The sequence below is a fragment of the Montipora capricornis genome, chromosome 5 (genome assembly GCF_036669925.1).
Source record: "Montipora capricornis isolate CH-2021 chromosome 5, ASM3666992v2, whole genome shotgun sequence".
Lineage (NCBI taxonomy): Eukaryota > Metazoa > Cnidaria > Anthozoa > Scleractinia > Acroporidae > Montipora > Montipora capricornis.
The window spans coordinates 4,767,540-4,784,426 of NC_090887.1; the positions used below are offsets into that span (position 1 = coordinate 4,767,540).

General features: G+C 37.8%; 1 protein-coding gene across 1 annotated transcript in view; it reads left to right on the top strand.

The window, feature by feature from the left end:
* Positions 1-16,887, top strand: part of LOC138049179 (muscle M-line assembly protein unc-89-like) — a 139,236-nt gene that overhangs the window by 18,829 nt on the left and 103,520 nt on the right. The window contains 13 exon segments of the mRNA XM_068895353.1: positions 1,800-1,991; positions 3,425-3,778; positions 4,030-4,149; positions 6,752-6,943; positions 7,432-7,686; positions 8,833-8,955; positions 9,054-9,224; positions 9,540-9,713; positions 11,904-12,083; positions 12,735-12,857; positions 14,028-14,219; positions 15,627-15,953; positions 16,715-16,837. Coding sequence (XP_068751454.1) covers positions 1,800-1,991; positions 3,425-3,778; positions 4,030-4,149; positions 6,752-6,943; positions 7,432-7,686; positions 8,833-8,955; positions 9,054-9,224; positions 9,540-9,713; positions 11,904-12,083; positions 12,735-12,857; positions 14,028-14,219; positions 15,627-15,953; positions 16,715-16,837 — 2,526 coding nt within the window.

The window sequence follows — 16,887 nt, forward strand, 5'->3', positions numbered from 1 at the left end:
AATAATTAATTGAAAAACCCACTTAAAACAAGCGATGGGATGAATATTGAACCACGCGGTAAATCAAAACTTAATAACAGATGAATGTGACAATTATCCGATCAACCTTGACTTTTTGCGAAAGTTTTTTACTCAATGTTTTGTATCTTTTGGGAAGACGGGCGCTGTGATAAAACAAAGAGGTGTCACCACAGGATTTAAGTGTAGTCAATGCATTTTTAGAAAGGAAGTCCGTTCCGACCGAGAGGGTCAGAAGGTTAATGCGAATATCGTTTTTTTAATGTCCGAGAAGTTGGGTTGAATTTTCCAAACCTCATTCATTTATTACCGTTATTTATTTCAAGAAATTAAAAAGCTCTGGAGAAATTTCAAAAGCATATTTTATCGATTCTAGCCAAGGAAATTATTGTAATGGATTTTACTCAAAGCTGTTTCTCATTTGGAGCCGCATTGTTGAAGCTTGATTTTATTTCCAAGTGAATTGTTGAGAACCTTGTTTTGATTGTGATATGATGGTGCTTTCAACATGACTGATGTTGGCCCTTGCATTCTGCATGCATTGACATTTTAAGCCGTGGTTTGAAAACTGATATTTACTGTCAGATGTAATCTGCAGACAATGAAACTGTCACCCACATCTTTTTGAAAAAGTGTATAATTTAATATTTTGCAGAACGAAACATTTTAGCTTACTGGCTTTTCAAAGAGCTCCCCAAAATGATTATTTTATGCACTGTTTTTTAAAAAATAATAACGTTATTTTAAATACACGCAGTTATACCATAAAACATTGTAAACTGCAGTAAGCAATACAATAAGTATTGTAAACTCTTCCAAGTAAAGCTGCAGGGATCATTGGGAAAGGTTGTTGAACTTCAGCTCGACATGGTTGCAAAATGAAGTTGCTTGGCTTAAGAATATGATGATTAAACAGAAAAGCACTCATGGAAGGGGGGGGGGGGGAAGAGAGAGGGGGAGAGTTTTGCTAAAATGGATGGTAAAATTATTATTGGCTCTATCATGTTGTCTTCTTGCTGCAAACAAACCACTATAGTTCCAGGTATCCAATTGAACAAAATTGAACAAAACACCAACCAAATGCAATCAAATGATTGGTGTTCGAATGGATTTGACAATCCAACAAAATTTAACAATTGATTTGCTGTGAGTTTGATTGTCATGTCAATCAAACCAAATAATGCCTAATCATGTTTGATTTTGTTTGGACTACACATCTTGACACCTGAAACTAAGTAAAACATGCATGAGTAATCATAATGCACAATATTTTGAATATGGAATGTTCAGTGATACATTGAGAGAACAAAATATTTAATGCTATTTAAATTCATTATTGTGTATATTTGTATAATATAGTAGCAGGAAAGAAATGGCATTTGCCCTGAATCTTACAGTCAAGTCACCATTTCACTCAATACAACACAGGAAATGGCACTCAACATGTAAATAACCATAACAATTGAAACAAGCAAAATGCTGTTTCCTGGAGTCTTTCCACACACTCAAGAGTGGCCAATAGTGATGTGGATAGGAGCAGAGTAATTTCCAGGGTGACAGCATTTAAATAAGAGCAAGGGCTTGTAGTGAACATTGGTGATAAAAAATAACAACTGAACAAGTAAAACTATTTTTTCTTTAGATCAAAATCATCGTAGACTGCTGACCTTGTGCGAAGTTGATAATTTAAACCCCAGTGGGAACGAAAGTCCCCTGTTGTTAAAAAAAAAGATCAGTGGTCTCTCCTAGGTCTGAAATTGATAGTCAATCTTTCATTACAGGAGAAAGAGGAAGAAGTTAATGAACTGATACAAGTGATAAAGTCATTTACCAGGACTGACGAGCAGACAGTAAGACCCCATGAAAGGATGGCTGATTTGTTGGAAGAGGCCTGGAATGACCTCAATGTGCAGTTAGAAGGGAGAAGAATTCTTTTAGACACTTCAGTTGCTTTTCATCAAAGTGTTGAGCAAGTATGTCTGAGTGCATTTCTAACAGGTTGTTCATTAGAACTGAAAACTGTATAATTTTTGGGAAAAGGTGGGTGGAAATAGGTGGTTGGTTGCCCTTAGATATTTACGGTACCAAACAGGTGGATACGTCATTATGGAATGTTATCGTGGCATAATGTCCATTTGTAAAAAATGTGGGGGATTTCTAATTGCAAATAATTGGATGATGGTCTAAAACGTTAGAGGTAATGCTGGCACTGGCCCATTGGTAATAACATTGTTAGTTGTTATGGGTTTGGGCTTCTTATGGCCATGATTATCCAGCATGGCCTGCTTGACTTTAAACTGTTCATTTTTGGGTGATTTGAAAGATTGTAGTCCATGTAGTAGAATTTGGAAGCAAGCAATGATTTCCTGAGAAGCTGACATAGTTTGACTTTGGTATTTCCTCTAAACTTTCACTCAAGAAATTATCAATCCCAGTTTTGATTAGTCATGCCATAATTGCAGAAGAAGAGATAAGGCCATAACCAGGACCTTTGACCTCAAGAATTTATAGAATGTTCGGTAAAAGTTCGTTAGTTGGTATTAGTCGGATTATAAAGCTTTAAGAGGAAATTTTTGTCTTGATCTGTGTTAGCATTTCTCGCCAACTGCAATCTGTTCTCTGCATAAAGAGACTCGTTCTTCCTTGCTTTATAAGGCCACTGTGAATGGTGACATTTTGTCAGCAGTCATTGCTTGTGTCATCCAGAAACAATCATCAATCATGGTAAATCATTTCAGATTGGTTATCTTTGGAAGCTCTCTTGATTGCTTATGGCTCAAGTATGGCCTAAGGTTGCATTGTAACCCTCTTTGACAGCCCTAAACTTTTAATTTAGGCTAGTTGGTTAATTCAGTGAAGCAATGGTTTTGTTTTGGTAATTTGGGAGTGTTCAGTTCATCTACCGGTACATTTGTATTTCATTGAGGAAGAAGCAAAGTTTATTTAAAATCTTATGATGCTAAGACACTTTATATTTTATTTTCCCTTAAATTATCTGACAAAAAGTGAAATCCTCGGCATATTTTCTTCTGATTTTGGTTCTTGGTTATTGTCATACAGCTGTAGATAGAAGTTGTCACATGCCTCTTGAACTTGCTCTTCTTTATTAATTTTTGTTAATCTTTTGTGCCTTCTAACCTTGTGATTTGGCCAAGATTACATGTACATGTGGCCTTTGCTACAAGTGGGCATGTCAAATTTTATAACTAAATGTTTCGTTGAAAAAAAAAATTAACGTGTCTGTGAGTTTTGATTGTTGACAATAACAAAATTATTATTGATATTGTTTAAGTTTAAATTACAGTCGTTCTACTTACAAGGGATTGCAAAAAAAAAAAAGAATGACTTTTTTAACGCACTGAATACAAATTTAGCAATTTCATTGTTTTTGCTATTTTTGAAACAGTTCTCCAACAAAATTGATTCCACTCAAGATGAAATGAGTAAAGTTCTGTTGGCAGAAGACGTCACTTCATCCTCTTCGTTGCTACACCAACATCAAGAGCTGAGAAAAAGTGTTCTGGAATTATCAATGCACACTTTATCAAAGGGGCAAGCACTTCTGGACAGATTACGTGAAGCTAGTACTCATGCAGACATTAACAATCAACATGCTTCCAAGGCTGCCTGTTACAGTGTTGAGTGTATCCTTGAAGCATTACAGCATCGGCGACGACAACTTGATGAGCAATGGAGAGAAAAGAAGAAACTCCTGGAGCAGTGTATCAAGAGATGCAAGATTGACGAAGAAATACAAAAGGTTATATGTACAATAAAATCATTTTGTGCTTAGTTTACATCTTGCTGATAATTTTTTAGTTATTCTGTTACGGAGGAGATGGGAAGGAAATACCATGAGGACTTAGAAATAGAGCACAAAAGGGAAACCTAAAAATTGTAGGTGCTCAATTAAGGTGCCACATATCACTGGCCTTTTAATTCCAGTGCCCTCCAGGCTAGTTGACCATGGGATCTTCTGTTGATGACTGTAACGTCTTGTTTTTGTGCCAGATCATTAAATGGCTGAACGAGGATGCAGAAGACTACTTGAGCTATAAGGAGTATGGAGACTCGGCGGGTTCTACACAAGTCCTACTTGATGAACATGCAAAGTTTGAGGAAGCAGGTAGGGTACCAGTGTACACAAAAATAGATGTAATTTGAAAGGATTTGTAGATTTTCATTACCATGAAATGGCATCTCAGTTCCTATGGCCTGCATGCACCCATCTGTCCTTGTACATGTAGCTCAGCAATGGTGACCTCATCTGGAGGTGTGGACTTTTTCTGCCCTTGTGTGGTCCCATTTCCATTACTTGGGCTAATGCTCAGATGGATTACTTGGATTTACTTTGCTCTTCGAGTTACTCTCTCATAGTTAACAACTACCATAGTTTTTCAATTAAAAGGCCCAGAGTTTTCTCTGAAAGAAATTGCTTGTTGGCATCAATTGTGATCTAGCTTAACTCAAGGTGTGTCTTATATAGGTGAGTATATTTGTGGAACAAAACCTGTCCAGGGATGGTTCTTTGATTCTTAGCTACCATCTTGTATGTTAAACTTAGTCTTTGGGTAGACTTTCATGCATACACCGGACCAAAATGGTGGAAGACAAAAGAACCATTGTTATTCTGATAAGGCCTTGTTGATTAGGTATTGTTATGTTAGCTTTGTTCTTTTGTTTTATGGACCTTAGTTATTCTGGATCTGATATATGAAAGACAAGCCCAGTCTTCTCCTTAACGCGAATCCAAAGTGGTGGCCTTGCACCTACATTCATGATGATGGCTTTCAATTCTTAGTGTTGTACAACAAAATCACCCGCAAGAAAGTAGTAATAACAGCAGGATTTAAAGGTTTTTCTCTAAATTCTAGTGGAATTTCCTTCTGCTTTAATTTGTTCTTGACTTACACTGTACATTACAATCTTCGGTTGAGACTGCATGAATAGCGATGAGTCAAACCAAATTCCTGTATTTGAGATGCATCTTACAGTACCACCCGAAAGTACATGTATAAATTAACCAATTTGCCAAAGTTTTACTGCTGACGATTTGCAGATTGATTCTGCGTTCTCACTTCATCAAGGACGAGGTGTGCCGAATTTCCCCCAGGTTTTACCAATAGGTTAGCCGCGGCAAGCAATACTATGGTAAACAGCAAGACACTGTAGATGAATAGCCTTCCTTAGCTTTGTTTCTAGTTCATTTATTCTTAATTTCATGCTCCGTGGTAAATCACATCTCACATTTATTACTTACATTGAAAAGTTTTCAAGGAGTCATTGACGATAGTGAATTGGTTTCATTTAATCTGCAAGTATTTTTTAATTTGTTTTTTTTTTTTGTTTTTTTCTTTATACAACACAGCAAGTTAAACTCACGTAAATTGCATACTGTGTTGCTTGTGGTGTCACAAAGGGTAACGAAGGTTGTCTTATTCCTTTTGTTTATAAAATACTTGGCAGACTGACACCAATTAATCAATGGTCTATTGACACGTCTTTGTTCATTATGGTTTTCTCAATGTGTTTCTTTAAAAAAAAAAACTGTCACAAAGGTGTTACTTGAAAACACACTGCTCGCGCTGAACATTTGGCCATTAAACTTAAACGGCAGTTAAATAATATGAATGTAAGAAATGCAAAAAGCGAAAAAGTTTTTAAAATAAAGCTTGACAGCATCAATCTGTTTGACAATTGACAAAAACATTTGCTTGATGCGTCATCAGTTTCTCACGATGCCAAAAGAAGACAAGCTGCTTTATACAAGCACCCTTACATCATTATTATTTTAATTGGTTGCCTTCTACTCCCAGCCCATATTCAGAACAATTTTGAGAGTTAACATGCATCCAATGACTTTCTATCGGCGAAGGACTTTGTTTTTCTGTTGTTGTTCTGATAAAATAACAGTTGCGATTGCTGTATTGCTAGTCGGAAAGTTCTCAGATATGAACGCAGGTTGTGAATCTTCTGTGGCATGCGCACAATAGCAATAATTAGTTTTTATTGTTTTTTTTCCACCATGGCATACTACATTTTACTTGCCGTGGCGTTCGGCCTGTCCGTCCAGGACAAGGTTGCGGAATTCGTCCTGCCTTGCTGAAATAGCGGCAGAACCCCTCTGTAAAGATGAGGTCCCACTGCGTGCCATTGGTTAATAAATGTACTTTCAGGCAGTACTGTATATCTGAGTATTTTGATGAGATTTTTAGTCTTTGAATGGTGCATCTTATAACCGAGTGTGCCTTGTATCTGAAAAATTATGGTATTCAGTGAAGTGAAGGCGGCTAGTGGTGGATATTCACGGCTAGGTAAATATCCGCCATGAGCCACCAACACTGAGGTGAAAAGTTGTTTTGATATATACTAAAAGTGCAAGATAATAAAATTAATAATATACATGTAGCTCAAAAAGCATAACTAATTTATTCCTGCAAGCAGTACAATATTTTCAGGCACAAATCCTGCATGAGTTGCTTACATGTAGATGTGATTAGCAAAGTCTGAGCCTATAGCAGCCAATCTGCGTGCACCTTCACATTTTCCACTGTTTAAGTACATACATTGTACTAATTTAACTTAGTAGGACTTGGATAGGGTAATTCTGCAGTTGCACAAGCTCATTATAATTAAAAATCTATTTTGATGAAAAAAGAAACTGAAAGGAAATTAGTCAGGAAAGAAGCGCAGCCTGACCTGCAATGTCTTTTATTTAATGAAAAAAAATTAGGACAAGGAGGAGGCTGTTCACAGACTTTTAAGAGAAACAGAGAAACTTGTCAATGGAGGCTTTGCTGGCATGCAAGACACGGAGGCCAGAATAACTCAGCTGCAAACAAACTTGCAGTTACTGAGGCAACGTGTAGAGGAACGAAAGAAACTGCTGTTGGAGACACTATCCTATTACAAAAGTAACAAAAGAGTAAGTACTTATTGTCAGCCAGCACGGTATTCAGTGACTGTGAAAAGCCTCTCAATGTGAGTTCAGATCGATTCAGTTGGATGCTACACTGTATGTAAATTTTATATTAATTTCATATTAGAGATTTTTCCAAAAAGGAACAGGGAGTTACAAAGTTCAGGTGTTTGTTTTTCTTGTGATGTGTTTGAACACACCAAGCCATGTCAATTAAGGTCAAGATTTGGATTGCTGACTGTCTAGATTTTCAAATTCCTTCTTCTGGTTTTGTGAAGAGTCACAGGTGCTACAATTCGCAGAAAGTATGATTTACTGACAGCAATACATTATTTCTTAGCCCACATACATGTAGCTTGACCCTTACACAAAAGTGTGTGAACGGTAAGCTTTCATTAAGTATAACATACTGTGTTCATGCATACATACAGTACATATCAAAACAAGTGAATTCCCTTTATATCAGCTTGAAAAATATTGATTTATTTTTGCAGGCTCTTAACAGATTAAATGAAATTGAAGGTAAAATTTATGAAGAGAAACTGACAGTTGAAGATCAAAAAGAGTTGTATGGCGCTATTTTTGCAGCCTCTGCAATGCAGCTGCGAGATGGCAAAATATTACAGGAGAAGATGGCAGATGTCAAACAAAAACCAGTGGTAGTTAAAATGTATGAAGAACTTCAAGAAAAAAGCACAGCTCTTCTTGTCAACGTAGAGCCTGATCCTGCTTCTAAGGAAATAGAAGATGTAAGATGGTGTCCTTGTATAAACTTCTTATATAAATTGAGATGTTTGTACATGTGTCCAAGTAGTATGGCAGATTACCATTAATCAGGGTCAATGTGCACTGGTGGCTCAGTTGCCATGCAGGAGGCTGTGAGTTCAACTCCAGCCGGACCAACGCTCATGGTCTTTAAATAAGCGAGGAGAAAGTACTGCCGATGCAATGACATCTGCAAATGGTTAGACACTGTAGTCTTCTCAGATAAGGATGATAAACCATGGACCCTGTCTCACAACTTTCAATGTTCATAACCCCACGGGACATAAAATGAACCCACACACTATTTGCAAGGAGTAAGGCAAGGAGTTCCTGGTGTTGTGGTCTGTCCTCTCTGGTATATAATGGTAGCATGAGAGTGTTTCAATTAGTTACGCCTCCTAAGGTTAAATGAACTATAACTATGACTGTATGACATAAGCAGGGGTTTCAATAACTTCTGAAATAGGCGTCCATGATAACCCATTGAAGGCGGCAGTTTGACAATTTTATGAAGGCAAACTAACCGGCGGGGAGAGGCAATTCAATAATCGTTGCTGTCAACAGAAATAGCGCTTAAAATGTATTTTATATGTGGACAAAAAAAGTAGTTTAATCTGGAAGAACATTCTCTCATAACTTTGCTTGCTTGGATAAGCATCTGTTGACCAATCAGGGTCAAGTAATCATGCCCTCTTGATTACCAAAAGTGCCCTTGTGATTAAGGGAAAATGACTGTCTCAGCAAATCAGAATTCAGTGATTTTGCCCCATATATGATAAGTAAATAAAGAAGCAAACTGGGGAAAACAGTTTTCGTTCATTTTTTAAGAGTAAAATTAAAGGACAAGGACAGACATACATGTATTGATTGGCAATTTCTCTTTGGCATGTTCACTGGAAGAAAAGCAGTCATTATTCAGAGAAGAAGGGAACAAGGAAAGGGGTGGGGGGGGAGATTCAAAATGTCTGCAACCCTACAGGTTAATAATCATCCCACATTCATTTACATAATTTTTAGTTCCATTTTTTCTGTGTATGAAGGGATTCACCCGTGTATTTATACCACTACTTTCCACCCCCTTTGTATTTCTTTCCAATTTTAAGAGTTCTTTTGTGTGTTTCTCTCTGCAGGTCTACAACTGGATAAAGAATGTGGGAGAGGACTTCCTTGTCAACAATAGAGTGATGGGGGATTCCGTCAAAACATCTCAAGACTTTTTGTATGCGCATAGAGAACTTGAATCAGAGAAACAGGTTAGATTAAAAGGCAGTACAGTACTTGAGAAGTAAACATTATTCCCATACATTGTCAGTTACTTGTTATTCATGGAGTTTATTTTGTGTACTGACAGGATCTTGAAAACATAGTTGCCAAGGCCCTTGATGTATCCAAAGCTCGATCAAAGACAGACATTGCCAAAGTACAAGACATACAGGATCTCTGGTCAAGCTTCACTGTGCGTCTGCAGTTTAGATTGAACGTGGCAAAAATGTATTTTGATTTCCATAGGCACAGACAGTTGGTGAGTAGTGACAATAAAGTCTTTTAGCTAAAGTAAGGGCGCTTAAAAGAAACTACCAAGAAGAAACAAGGAATAAATATTGCTGAGGTTTTCTGGCAAAGTGAATTAAATTTTATTTCTTACATGACCCTTTTGAGTTAGAGTTTCACAGTGAACAGGGACTAGTCAACTGTTGGGACATAGAAAAGTTAAAAGCAACAAGAGGTTGTAATTCACTTGTAACCTGTAATCTTACAGTAATGTTTGTTCAGGTACAGTATTGTAATGTTGTCAAGTGTAATATGACTTGAAGAATTTTTGCTTTGATCTTCACAGCTTTTTAGCAAACTGGACGAACTTACAAATCAGCTAACAAGTGACGAGCCTAAGGAAAATGTTGATGCCTCACCAGCAATGTTAGCTCGACAAGAACAGCTTCAAGATGCAATTCTTTTTGCTTCAGGGCAAATGCAGAAGGAGTCTCAAACTTTGTTGGAAGATCTCGGAAAAGTAAGTGTTATCATACATGTACATGTATTTTCTGTCATGTGACTTTGGAATAATTATACATGGAATTTAATAATACTATAGTCTAAAATCACTTCATTTAACTGTTTCGGAATATAACTTGAACTCACAATGGGCCTTTTTTGATACATTCATATTCAGCTTGATAGTGAGGCAGTGAGGATGAAGACAAAGGAAAGTGGATGATATGTAAATATTTTTCACATTCATTCCAAGTTGCTATTTTTTTTTGGGGCTCACTTCCTCACTATCAAGCTGAATATTAATTTTGATATTTTGAAAGTGGCCTATTGACCAGCTCCTAGCTGGAATGTTATCTCAGTCGGTAGAGCAGTGCAGCACAATTACACAGTTATGGGTTCAAATCCCGTTCAAGCTTGGATCTCTTAAGTTGCTTGTCAAAAAATGCTGCTTAAGTATGGTGTAATTTTTCTGTCACATATTGTGCCAAAATAATTTATTGTCTGGCCTAGAGAAGTTAAAAAATGTATCACAGCTCTTCTTCTCTGCCCATGTGATAATGATGTGGTGTTAAGACTTTGTTGAGGTAAGGGTTGTTTTACAGCCATGTTGATCATTATCAAGAAAAAATATAAAAATAATTGTTCTCTTATGTACATGAAATGTGGTGCACTTTGTAACAAGGAACCAGCATAAATCACAGAAAAGTGTGTTTTTATCCCAGCTGTGTGTCGATAGGTCTGTGTATTAATCGAGATAATATTATGTGGAAACCATTGATTATACAAAAAATTGATTCGGGGTTAGATGTCAACAAGAAAGATCAACAAGGCTAGTAGGTTTTAAGCTTTCACTAGCCATTGGGGCTAGTAAAATGTGAAATATAAATGGAGTTCTGGACAAAAACGAAAAATGGAAATTGTTTTGGATGAATAAGGCAGAAGGAGCAGTGGCCTAACGGTTAGTGTGCTCGACTCCGGATCGAGTGGTCCGGGTTCGGGTCGTGGCCGAGGACATTGTGTTGGGTTCTTGGGCAAGACACACTTTACTCTCACTGTGCTACTTCACCCAAGTATGTAAATAGGTACCGGTGAATGCTAGGGATTACCCTGCGATGGACTAGAATCCTATCCAAGGGAGAGTAGAAATACTCCTAGTCACTTAATGCTAAAGAAACCCGAGGTAAAAGCCGGCCTGATGGGCCTTCTGGCTCGTAAGCAGTGACTTTTAGAGAATAGGAACTTAACTAATAAAAAACAAACTGTGAACAGATTTCATGGAATTAACTGCCTTAAAAATGATAATTGGAAAAAAACTAAATAGGAAACCAATTCGGATTACAATTTCCCCTCACCTTGTTGTGAACGATTCTTTAAAAAGGATTATCCACGTGTGAAATCTTGCGGAACCACTTGGCTGCTGTACAATAAGGTCAAGAGGTCATTGTACTTGTTGAGAAGTTGATTCCAAATAAAATTTATTTCAAATTTAAAAGCCGAAGAGTTTTAATATGGAGCGACTTATCTTGTTTACTAGGAATGGTGAATCTCACATTAAAAGAGAGAAAACTTACATGTGTATGTGCAAGCACCTTGGCTGCCATACATCTATATTAATTAATTGACCCCAAAAACCTTTCAAGCAATAAAACACACAGATTGCTGTTCAAACTATTAAAAAGAAAATCCTATACAAGCCAAGTTTGTCATTTCGAACTTTGTCTTATTTCACGGGCCATTTAAACTACAGAAAAAACTGGGTCTGGATGGGTTAAAAAAATGTGGTTCAGACCAATTTTTTTTACTGTTTACACAGACAACAATTTGGTCTGGCTCATCATAAGACTGGCCGTAAGCCCCTGTTCTTGGCATTCTGTTTACACTGCCGGCTTTCAGAATCTGGCGCAGAGTTTTATTTGAGTTGGAGCGGAGACACGTTTATACAGCACTCTTGACCTGCAAAAATAGGTCTGGACTTTGTTTTTTTTCGGTATTAGGGCCATAGCCGCCTGTGGCCCCAAAACCTGAAAAAGGCGGGTCCAGACCCATTAATTTTCATAAAAACATGGAACAGCTACATGTAAGCGACACCTCTCCAATTTTGGTTCCAAGATCTGACAAAACATTGAGGCTTTTACACTAGTATTAATGGGAGATAAAGTCACATTAATTTGTTTCTTCAATGTAATAAAATTGTATCTTGATCTGCCAGGAACCTGTAGAGCAACATTTGGATAGAAGTGCTGCTGCTGACTGTGTACGGAATTTCCTGGTGACCCTAGAATCACGGGTGCATAAACTGGGTCAACTGTGGGCCCTCAGAGAAGAGCAATTCCACAAGAACAGACAGCTCAGTGCTGAGTTTGTTCAGTTTGAAAAGGACACTCATGAGGTTAGTATGACCCTGTGTCATCTCTGGCTGTTCCTGTACATGTATGCTGCATTACACTGTTTTAAGGATCCTTTGTTATCATAAACATTAATAATTAACCCAATAGTTGATTATGCTGGGATTCAGCAAATGACAGAACAAGGTAAAGGAAAAGGATGACCTGAAAACACTGACCCCCTGTCTGTGAACCCCCTTCAAACCGGGTCCATGCACTGTCTTATGGACTGGTCCACAGACCACCCTAATTGACTCCCTCTATAGACCATCCCAAAACAACATAGAATAAAAATAGGCACGCATTGCATATGGGTGGTAGTGCAGTATTGACACAGTGCTTTATGGCATAACTGTCAACTGAACTGCATTTTGTTTTCCAGGAGATTCAAGTTGTCTTTGCCTTATATGTAGCTTGCCCTCTAGCTTGGCGGATTTTGTACCATGTGATCGTTAGTTGCAAAAGGCCTATTCTGTTGGAGCCACTTGAATTATTCAGGTTTTCTTAAGAGACAATTGCTAAAAATGTCCAGACAAATGTGAGGATCATTATTCTCTCCTTCTTGAGCTACAAGAGTGTTGAAAGTGTCCCAGATAAGTAGCCTCTTCGTAATAAGTTGCCAACTTGATTCAAATGTGTCTGTTAATTTCTATCAGGTTATTTTGTGGATAAAAGAACAGAGTGATACATTTTTTCCTGTCAAAGTGGACTACAGCTCTCTCCCAGCTGATCCACAAGAGTTGGAGGACAAGCTCAGGAAGTTCAAAGATGCTGCACGTGTAAGTCGAAGTTGGCAGTGGTTGAGATAGGATATACAGTTATGTACGTTTGGTTGACGCCTACACAAAGAACAGAAAAGTTATACTGGAGGTCCTCAGCAGGTCTACAGTGGTGTTTCAGGAGATTTGGAGGGGAAAACATTAATTAAATGCACAATATTATTATTAGGCATTGAATAGACTACGAGCATGCAGTCCCTTCATAAATCAGTTGAGTAGCCCGCTTTTCTGAGACAGTCATGTTTTGTCACGCAAACAAATGAAATGACCAAGGGAGGCTTGGGAAGAGAAGTGTAAGAAGGGACTGCACCCTTTGCAGTAACCAACATGTTCAGAATGACCAAATCTGTTAATGTACATGTAATTTGTGAAAGTGATATGTCAGATGGTTCTGCCTTTCTTATTTCTAATGTAAATAAACATGCAAAATAACTTCAGTAACAGTGTGGGAACATTTATAAATGTGCATGTCGAATTCAATCAACTAATCGTAAAGGAAACCGCAGAAAAACTACTAGGGTATATAAATTTACTTTGAATTTAATGAGCGACACTCCAAAGAAGTCCGGTAAAAAGAGCAGTAGGAAAGCTAAGCAGAGAGAGCCCTCTGATTGAATGTTGCAGTGTTTTGGCAAGTTTCACTGGTGTGATGTTCGTCCACAACTATCAAGGACAATTCTTGTTTAGAACGGTCGACAGTAAGAAGACAGAGCTTGCTCTAATAGAAATCTTCTGCAAAAGCCATATCGTGCTTATAATCGAAGCACAATCTGACAAGAAGTAATTAACTGGTCAAAAAAATCTGATGGCGGTGCATTAAATTGTCAACGGACCAATCCGAATTACCACCAATGGGAAATTCTGAAAGCGTTGGTTACTGCAATGGGTGCAGTTCCTTCTTACACTTCTCTTCCCAAGCCTCCCTCGGTCATTTTATTTGTTTGTGTGACAAAAAAAAGACTGCCTCAGAAACGCAGGCCACTCGACTGATTTATGAAGGGACTGCTCGCAGTCTAGGTGTTGAAGGAAAAATTGGCACAAGGTGCGACAAAGGATAATGCCTTTGGATCTCATTATCAATAGGAGTTTGCACTGTCTGTGCCCTACATAACTTTTTCACTTAATGTCTTCTTTGAAAGAGTTATGGGGTTTTACTACATTTGTCTTTAGCGCACAGACGAAGATGTCCAGTCCCACCTGCAGGCAGCAGAGCAACTCTCAGAGGCTGACGGGGGTTACAAGGCAGCCATAAGGGTCATCACTGATGAATTGCACATTGCTTATCAAAGATTTAAGACTCTTCTTGCAGATTATGAGGTGCTTTTGTCCATGTCAGCAACATTTTACTCAAGTGTTGAAAAGGTAGTTTAAAACATTAATTTTTTTAATCTTTGTATCACAACAGGCCATTTTACAGTCCTGTCTGCATGTTTGTGCGATAATTATGTGAGGCAGTGATGCTTAACAAAATAATCAGATGTAACAATAATATTAGGACATACCTAAACCTGACCTTAATCTTTCTTTGAGCTTAATTTAGCCTCAATATAGACTTAATGTTCTTAATGTACCTGTAATACAGTAAATACAACTGTATAATTCACTGCATGTACGTGTACCATTCCACACACAGTTTATTCTTTGTGTTCCTCGCAGATTTTGAGCAATAGTATGGCAGCCATGCATTACATAGCAGCCATGTTTTGCTTTATGTTGATCACATTTCTTGTTTGTTTGTAAGTTGTTTGTTTGAGCAGGTTGAAGTTTTTGCAGCTACATTGTATTCAGCTGATATGAACCTGCTATACCCCCCCACCCATCCACTCACAACGGACAGCCACAACACCAGGAACTTCTTCCCCTACTCTTTTTGATTAAGCTGTGTGGGGTCTTTAACGTCCCACAGGGAACTTATGAGCATGGAAGATAATTTGTTAGACAGGGCTTGCGGTTTATAGTCCGTATCTGCGATGACTTGAAAGTCTAACCATTTGCAGATGTAATTACATGTACAAAGGCAGCACTTTCTCCTCAGTTATTTAAGACACTGAGTGTTGGTCCGACAGGAGTGTAACTCCTGACCTCCCACATAGCAGCCCAGTGCTCAGCCAATTGAGCCAGGGGTGTGCCATTTTTTGCCATTTATCTGGTGTTTAAACAAGTCATACCCAAAGTTTGTCTCCAAGAAAAAAAGGTGATAATTCAATGTTAAAGCCTATAAAAGTAGTGTGGGTCTACAATTATTTACAGTAATGAGTATTTAGGTGCCATTATTCAACTTGTGCTTCAGGAAGCATTAATTTTTGTATTTTGTACTGATTGTACATGTAATGCATAATTTGCACTACAAGATTAAAGTGTGCACAGTCCGATTTACATGTAATTCCTATCCCAATTGAGGTCTAACTGCTTTCCCCCTGTGTTTGCCTAACCATTCTCTCCTTTCTTCCATCCTACATGTACATTTACAGATGATAAGATCATGTTTGTAAATGGCAGCCGAAAAACTATTCTTTTTTTGTCCTTGTGCTAATTACACCCACTAGTCTTAATTGCATGGACGAAAATAACACAAAAGAAAAAATTCTTTATAATGAGGCTAGGTGTTCTAATAAGCACAAAGACAAAGGATGATTTAATGTCTGCCATTTATTAGTATGCTCTGTAAAGTGGATAGCAATAGCAATTTCTTTTTCCTTGAGGTAATTATGCATTTTCTCCAAATGTCATCTTTCTGGGTTTGATTTCTGGCAATGGATTTTTACTCAGCTTCTTCAAATGATGGATGACATGACCTATGAAATGCAAAATCAATCCCTCCCAAGAGATGTCAATATTGCACAGCTCCTCCTACAGGATCATCTTGCCAACTACAAAACTGTGCATGAGCTTTTTGAATTCACCACTGTGCATTCGCAAGATGTTCTTAGTCGAGCCTCCACATCAGCTGCTGTTTCTGTGTCACGTGATGAGATCAAAGGTTTCCTTGAAAAGTCAGAAGGGAGACGTGCAGAATGGCGGAGTGTTTGGGAGCATCATAGGGACAAACTAGAGGAAAGTGTCCGCCTGTGTGAATTTCAGCAAGCTATTAGCACGGTATGTTCTCACTTGCCTTTAAGGTGGATTATCAGTAATACACATCCAAGGTTATTTTACTGTGTTGAGGTCAGTCATACTCCCATGTTGGTTTATATAATTATTATTTTGGAGGCAGGAAGAGTATGCCAGCTTGTTGGATTTCTAGGGGAAACCTATTAACATTATAATTATTTTAGATAGGTTTAATTGATATGAGGCCAGTGTTAGCAGTGTACAGCACATTCAACTGCTAATCAAAAGGACTCCTTAAGGGCTACTGGAAGTACAGTACTGGTTTTTTTCTGCATGGATTTGATTTGAAGACCCCCAATTACAGGGTGTACAGTAGTAGAGAATTAGTGTTCATGCAGCCACTTAATAATACAGTAATACTGTATAAGCTATAGACGTAAACAACATGATCACGTGACCAGCAATGCACAGTACTTCTCAGGGACAATGCAGGAACACAAGTTGGAGTTTCAACTTTCTCGTCACGTTTTATAGTCCTTGTCTTCATTGCTAGTGACTGACAGAGTATATTTAACATGAAGAAACAATTGGTACGGTGTCCCTTTGCTGTTTGTGTTTGTTTGAATTCATCCAAGTATGACTAATAATCCAAGATGGTGAACAACAGGTATGCAAAAGATAAAAGGGTACTTAAAGAATCAATAATATTACCATGTATGTAAAAGTACCATGCTGTTTATATCTCCAATTCCTGTTTAAGCTTGTGTACTTTGCAACATGTTATAACATACCATCTTCACTTGCAGGTCAATCTTACCATTGAGGAGCACACTCGAGATCTGTTGGCACTGAACCGAAAGTTTGGGATCACTCTGCTTGATGCTGTCACACTTCTGCAAGAGTCAGATTTGTTTCTTGAATCAGTCAAGGTAGAAAAACAAAACATTACCAACAAAATTAATGTACTGCTAATAAAATT